Source organism: Gastrolobium bilobum, unplaced genomic scaffold (genome assembly GCF_033153095.1).
Source record: "Gastrolobium bilobum isolate Gb01-03AN ecotype WA unplaced genomic scaffold, APGP_CSIRO_Gbil_v1 utg28738, whole genome shotgun sequence".
NCBI lineage: Eukaryota > Viridiplantae > Streptophyta > Magnoliopsida > Fabales > Fabaceae > Gastrolobium > Gastrolobium bilobum.
The window spans coordinates 184,080-191,808 of NW_026898759.1; the positions used below are offsets into that span (position 1 = coordinate 184,080).

General features: G+C 38.4%; 1 protein-coding gene across 1 annotated transcript; it reads left to right on the forward strand.

The window, feature by feature from the left end:
• The first annotated feature begins 3,435 nt into the window (after positions 1-3,435).
• LOC133283886 (uncharacterized) lies at positions 3,436-4,583 on the forward strand. The gene is made up of 2 exons (XM_061480809.1): positions 3,436-3,819; positions 3,918-4,583. Exons 1-2 carry the CDS (start codon positions 3,436-3,438, stop codon positions 4,581-4,583), a joined length of 1,050 nt encoding a protein of 349 aa, XP_061336793.1.
• Positions 4,584-7,729: the final 3,146 nt, after the last annotated feature.

The window sequence follows — 7,729 nt, forward strand, 5'->3', positions numbered from 1 at the left end:
GATTACTAAACCAGATGCTCTATGGGCTAGAGTTCTTAGAAGCAAGTATAAAGTGGAGGGAAATACCATCCCCAAACTATAATCCATCCATAACTCCTCTAATCTTTGGAAAGGATTATCTAAAGTTTGGCCTCAGGGAGAGGAAAACACTAGAATTTTGATCGATTGATAACTGGATTCCTGGCTTCTACCCGCTCCTAAACTATGCTTCCGAAGCCATCACACTAGAAATTTCAGATTGAAAGTTAAGACAGGTGATTAATAATGAAGAGCTATGGCATTGGCAAAAGTTAGAGCACCTTATTACCCTTGAGGTTGCACAAGCCATAGCAGGAATTCCCCCACATTCCCCTTGGAATGGTAGAGACAGACCAGTCTTGGCTATCTTTAAGCTCAACCTATAATCTTAATTCAAGCTCTCATATCAGTACTCCTTCTTTAAATTGGAACATGGTGTGGAAATGGGATGGACCACAAAGGATTAAAACTTTTTATGGATGCTCCTGAGGGAAAATTGGCTAACCAACCTTCGAAGAAAGAAAAAATACATGACTGACAATGATCTCTGTCCTAGATGTCACCTCCACACAGAGGACAACATACACATTATCAGAGACTGTTGTTGGGCCAAAAACATTTGGCAGAAGTTACTCCACCCTAAAGTTTGGGCAAACTTCTCATCTGTTAACTTGTGCAACCTCTTATATCATAACCTTCTCAGCAACCTCTTATTTACGATCCCGGACTTGCTGAATAGGGACTGGGAGATAAAATTTCCCACACTTCTAGGGACGGTAATAGGATAGCTGACTGGTTGGTTGGCCAAGGTCTTTCATAGACAAGAAAATTCAGTTATTTAGAGAAAGGGAAAAGTGTGTGTCATTTTAAAGGATGTAAAGTTATGTCATTTTTTTTAAGTGAGAGAAAGAGGTAGATAAAGGAGGAGAGAGAGTGAAAAAAAATATAAAGGCGTGGATCCCATCTCTTTGTGAGGGTGAAATGACATAAGTTGTATCAATTAAAAGAACAAACACTTTTTTCTTAGAGATATTCTGAATGGTTGTGCTGATTTTGTCTTCAATGACTATAGGGGCACTTATTGGCCAGCCTTGTTATTTCCAGCTAGTGTTGTTTTTAAATCTCGTTTATATCCAATTTTTTTTTTTTTTTTGTATATACTTCAATTTGAAAACCTATTCAATTTTAGAATAGGACAAAGATACGAAGCGAGCAAACAAACAAAAGGGTCTTAATTTTTAAAAATAATAATAATAATTTACAACATGAAATTGGGTTAACAGAATTTTTTTCTTTTTTTTTAATAAAATAGGGGATAAAATCAGTCAAAATTAAGTGCTGATAGTAGTTTTTTTACTTGTTCTTTCAGTTATAAAGAGTGCGAAAAAATAATCAATTTTATTTATATTAACTATTTCTTCCATATTTAATTGTTTTTGTAGTATATTAATTGTAGGTTATGTAACATATTAATTTAATTAACTATGTTATGGAGTAAATACCAATTATTAAAATAATAACTAATTAGTAAAACAATTAATAGTTAGGAGCAAAAATAAATAACTAATTAATAAATTAAGTATTATAATATTTAATTAGTGAGTCATTTAATCTTTGTAGGTTATGTATTAAGTGTAATCATGGAGAATAAGCGTGGAGAGAACGAGAGGGGTGAACTTGAGCGCTCATCAGAAGAAGATGATCAGTTGAGGAGGAGTACCAAGAAATACAAGAGTGGTGAGGGTGATTTCAATCCTGATGAGGCAAGGGTACGTAGAGAGGAAGATTGGATGGAAAAGAGGCCTTCTTTCAGGGAAGCATTGCTAAGGCACAATGGGGAGTTTGAATCAGAAATGAATATGAAGGAGGACCAAAACGGTGATGAAGATGATTCAGAAATTATTTATGAACTTGATCCGGATGGGCGAACCAATTTCAAATTATCGGAAGAGCTGAAAGAAAAAATAAGGAAACCTTGGTGGAATACTCTTATTGTAAAGTTGTTAGGGAAAAAGGTCTCCTTGAATTTTATGAAAAAGCGGCCGGAAGGGATGTGGGCTAGGGAAGGAAGAATCCATGTAACGGATTTGGAGAATGACTATTTTCTGGTCAAGTTTGAGACGAATGAGGATTTGGAATTTGCTTGGTCTGAGGGGCCGTGGAGCATTTTGAATCATTATTTGGCGGTTCGTTCTTGGTCACCGAACTTTCAACCTCATATGGCCAGTATTGACAGAATTGCTGCAGGGTGAGGCTGCCTGATATCCCAGTAGAATATTTTGCGTCAAATGTGTTCAAAGCAATTGGCAACTGGTTGGGTCAGTTTATCAAGATTGATGGCACTACAACAAGCATAGAAAGAGCACGGTTCGCACGGCTGTGTGTGGAGCTTGACCTAAGCCAACCGCTAATTCATGGTGAATACAAACTAGAAGGTCAAAGTAAAAAGGTGGAGTATGAAGGTTTACATGTGGTGTGCTTTGAGTGTGGTACCTATGGTCAACGCATGGAAGCTTGCCCTATTTTGAGAGCCAAGAGAGGCTTAGAATCAAATACAAAAAACGTTCAAGAAGCTCAACAAACTGTAGATGGTAAAGGCTATGGGAGGTAACCAGATCGCTCCATATCTTATGGACCATGGATGATTGTCAATAGAAACAGGAGAGGTAGAAAATCGGTGGTGGACGATAGGAACAGAAAGGCTGACGGCGTTTCAGCAGGGAAGAAAAATGGAAGTTACCAGAATAATTCCAGGTTTGCTGCCCTAGCGCAATCAAATGAGGGAGTTACGGAAGGTGCAATTATGGTGAATAACGACGTGATTAATGACGTGATTAACTCGTGTGGTACAACATCAATGCTTAGCGGAAATCAAGGAGGAGAATCGAATAATCATGGGGGAGAATCGCATAATCAGGGCATGAAAATCAGGCAAGCAATCAGGAGAATAATAGCAATCATAATAAGGGGAAGACAGTTTTAATTGAAACGGAAACTCAGTATAAACTTGCATGGAAAAAAATTGATGACGGACAGCTGTATATGGCTGAGGACCCAATCAATAATGAACAATTAAAAGCTGCGGTTATCAGGGAGAAAATTGTGACACATCAGCGTAGGCAAGCAAACGACGGATGCATCCTCCTTGCTATTATTGAAGAATTCTGGGAAACCTGAGACGAGTAGGATGGGGACGTCTGAAGATAGTCATATTGCAGTTGATAAGAGTAATGATATTGCAGTAAATTTGCACTTGGCTCATCCTCCAAGACCTCCAGATCCACTTTCTGATCAAGAACAGTTACAAAATATGGGAGATATTGACATGGTAGCAGTTGAACATGCTAACTTGAAAACAGACGAGTTGATGGAACGATTGGAGGTTCCAGTGAACAATGTCTCAAAACAGTTGTCTTAATGTCAGTCCTTCTCTGGAATTGTAGAGGTGCAGCTAGCGGGAGACTGGCTCGTACCCTTAAAGCTCTTGTGCATAAACATAGTATTAAACTCGTTGCAATTTTCGAACCTAGGGCTTCTGGTGATCGAGCTGTAAAATTAGCAAAAAGCCTAGGTTATGATAAAGTAGTTGTTGAAGAGGCCCAGGGGTTTTCAGGTGGTATTTGGTTATTTTGGTGCTCTCAGTTCTTCAAAATTGAGACTATTGAACAGTCAAACCAGTTTGTTCACGTGAAAATTATTAAAAACGGGGAATTGTTCTTCTTTCTTACAGCTATTTATGCTAGTCCCCATGAAGAGAAGAGGAAACTTTTATGGCAAGACCTTAGAAGATTGAGTTCTCAGGTAGTGGATCTTTGGATTATGGGTGGAGATTTTAACAAGATAGCCCATTCATCGAAAAATAAGGGGGGGCTACTGTAGATATCACAAGATGTCAGAAGTTTGCGGAAGTTCTAGATGATTGTAAAGTTATAGATTTGGGTGGAGCTGGTGCTTTCTTTACTTGGCAAGGTCCTAAGTGGGGACACTTGGACCGTATTTTCAAGAGACTTGATCGGGTGTGTGCCAATGAAGCGTGGAGATTGAAATTCACTGATGCAAATATTCGGGTATTGCCTAGGATCCAATCTGATCATAATCCCCTTCTATTAGAGCTTCATGATAATCATAATTCTTTAGGGGCAAGACCTTTTAGATTTGTAGCAGCCTGGCAGCAGCACCCAATGTTCAATCAGTTCCTTGATGAGCATTGGAAGTATAATGATACGTGTAGCAGTATGCTCAATAGATTGGTTCCTCCATTGAAACAGTGGAACATCAATGTTTATGTGAATATTTGGCAACGAAAGAAGGGTCTCCTTAACTCTATTGATCGGGTCCAACATCAAAGAATGGTAAATGAGTCCCATTATCTGGCTATGAAAGAAAATAAGTTACAAGAAGAATTAACCAGTGTCTTAGAGCAAGAAGAGTTATTGTGGTTCCAGAAGTCAAGGGAGAAATGGATTGTTGATGGTGATAGAAACACTAAGTTTTATCACTTAAAGAAAATCATCCGAAGGAGCACCAATAAAATTCTGAGGTTGAAGAATGAGATGCAAATGTGAGTTTTAGATCCGAGAGCTCTGCAAGATATGGCTCGTAATTTTTTTCTGAAACTCTTTGAAGAGGAGGATTCAAATAGGAAATGGATTGCAATTGAGGATTGGTGGCCTGTAATATCACAAGATAATCTGCAGGAGCTTCAGAAGCCACCTTCCAGGGTTGAAATTCGTCATGCTGTGTTTGATATGGGATCTTTCAAAGCACCAGGAGCTGATGGGTTTCAAGCAATTTTTTTCCAGCATAATTGGGAAAGAATCAAGGATCAGGTTTGTCAAGAGATTTGTTATTTGTGGCAGAACCCAGTGGATATTAAGAGAATTAATTCAACTCTCTTAGTTCTTATTCCCAAAGTCCCAACACCAACTCAAATGAATCATATGCGTCATATCTCTCTTTGCTCAGTTCTTTACAAAGTGCTCAGCAAAATTGTTGTTAATAGGATGAAACCGATAATGGAGAGGATCATTTCACCTTGCCAGGTCAGTTTCATTCTGAAACGACACATACATGATAATATCATTGTTGCGCAAGAGCTTGTCCACACTATGCATCGTATGAAAAGTAGGAAGGGCTTCATGGCTATTAAAGTGGATTTAGAAAAGGCTTATGATCGAATCAGCTGGGGATTCCTTAGAGAGGTTCTGTCAGAGATCAAACTGTCAGGTAATTTTTTAAATATTGTGATGGCTGCTGTTTCAACGTCTAATATCAATTTGCTTTGGAATGGAGAAATATCACCTGAGTTTCAACCTTCTAGAGGTGTGCGGCAAGGTGACCCCATCTCTCCCTTCTTATTTGTCTTAGGAATTGAAAAGCTTTCCCATATGATTGCTAATGCTGTTGGTAAAAGGGATTGGAAACCAATAAGGGTGGGCAAATGAGGTCCTGAAATATCCTACTTATTTTTTGCTGATGATTTGATGTTATTTGCGGAGGCCAGTGAAGAGCAAATGTATTTGATTGTCCATCTATTGAATGAGTTTGCGTCTATTTCTAGTCTTCGTGTGAGTTTGGCGAAAACCAGCATATACTTCTCTAAGAATGTTGATGAGAATATAGCAGACAAGATTGCGGGTCTGAGTGGGTTTAAGCGTACCAGAAATTTGGGACGCTACCTTGGAGCGATGATGCAGCATGGAAGGGTCTCCAAAGCCCTTTTCAATGATATTGTTGATAAGGTGAAGTTAAAAATGCAAGGTTGGCAAGCACAATGTTTATCTATGGCAGATAGGGTTACGTTGAGCAAAGCTTCAGTTTCAACCGTACCTTTTTTCCAAATGCAAAGTACAAAGTTGCCTAAATCCATTTGTCAGGAGGTGGACAAAATACAACGTCAATTTATTTGGAATGGTTCTGATCAAAAAAGAGGAAACAATATGATCGGGTGGAACACTTTAATCCAATCAAAGCAAAGTGGTGGCCTTGGTATAAAATGTCTTGATGTTATGAATGAAGCGTTTCTGGGTAACCTTGTCTGGAAAATTAAAATAGATAATGATGCACTTTGGATGAGGGTTTTAAAAGCAAAGTATAATGGGAGAAGAAATCAGATGGACCTTTTTTACAGTAAATCTGGGGATTCTCTTCTTTGGAGGAGCATTTGCAAAGTGTGGTTGGAGTTAAAAGACTTTGTAGTGTGGGAGATTGTGATGGAGCTTCGGTCAAATTCTGGACAGATTCTTGGATCCCCACTGTAGGTCCTCTAGTAAATGTCTGTATGAAAGAGCTTAGCGGAAATGATTTAAACAAAAAAGCTAATGAAGTTCTTGATATGAATGGCTGTTGGGATTTAAGTATTCTTCAAGCATGCCTGCCGCATGACATCTTAGAGATTGTTAACGGATTTCTTCCTCCTGCTGAAAATGATGGACCAGATGTAGAAAGATGGAGTATTGGAGGTCATGGTTCCATAACAGTTAAGGACGCCTACCAGGTTCTTATGCAGAAAAGAATTCCATTTGCAAATCACAGTATACCAGATCAAGTGTGGAATGCTCTTTGGCGTTGGAAGGGTCCAGAAAGAGTGAAGATTTTTATGTGGAAATGTCTTCACTGTAGATTACCAACAAGTGCATGGGCTGCTAAGTGGTCAGAAGCGAATCCAATTTGTTCTAGATGTCTTAGTGCTTATGAGACGGATTTCATGTGTTAAGAGACTGTGAAGTGACAAAAGCAGTTTGGTATAAGCTGCTATCACCGAGGAGACTAGCTTCTTTCTTTGATAAAGAATGGGTAGACTAGATGTTATCTAACATATGTAACGGTATGAAGGGACCCATTAGCTTGAATTGGGGTACAATTTTTCTTCTAACTTGTTGGGAGTTGCGGAACGTAAGAAATGCCGTTTATCATGGAAAAGAAGGTATTAATGCAGATTTCATTGTTAATAAGGTGCATCGCATGGCTATGGATATTGAACATGCTTTCGGTGTCAACGGAAGTAAAAAGAAAACTGGCATGCTAGTTCAGTTACAAATTGCTTGGCATCCACCAGATCATGGCTGGATAAAATTAAATACATATGGTGCAGCCAAAGGATCTCCGGGAGTAGCTGCATGTGGGGGTTTATGTAGAGGATCATATGGTCAATGGCTGGGGGGGTTTGCTTATCATGTGGGCATTGCATCAGCTTTTACAACAGAGTTATGGGGTATTCTGGAAGGCTTGGAATTTGCTTGGAACAAAGGGTTTAGAAAACTTATAATTGAAAGTGACTCCACTTCGGTGATCACGTTGCTTACCAATAAAGGTAATGATGTCCGAGAGTCTCATATTGTTACTCGCATTCGGACTTGGTTGATTAAAGATTGGGATCTCCAACTTAAACACATCCACCGTGAAGGAAATCAGTGTGCTGATTGGCTTGCCAACCATTTGATTTGTTTCAACCAGAACTCATTGTATAAGGAGTTTAGTCATGTTCATCTTGGGCTTAGTTGTTTATTTTTTGCTGATATTTGTGTTGTTTCTAACTGTAGGAATGTTTACATTGTTTAGTTGTTTTTTGGGCTGTTAAGCCCTTTCTTTCACAAAAAAAAAAAGTGTAATCAATTAGTAATCTAATAATTAATTAGAAATGTATATTGTTAATTGGTCATGTAATAATTAATTAATATGAACAATTAATTTTGTAGAGTAAATAATTAAT

Bases quoted from the DNA above. Each gene is read 5' to 3' on its own strand.
- LOC133283886 (XM_061480809.1), top strand. From the start codon at position 3,436: ATGTCAGTCCTTCTCTGGAATTGTAGAGGTGCAGCTAGCGGGAGACTG. The intron at 3,820-3,917 runs GTAGTGGATCTT...AGATGTCAGAAG, and splicing joins TTAGAAGATTGAGTTCTCAG to TTTGCGGAAGTTCTAGATGA.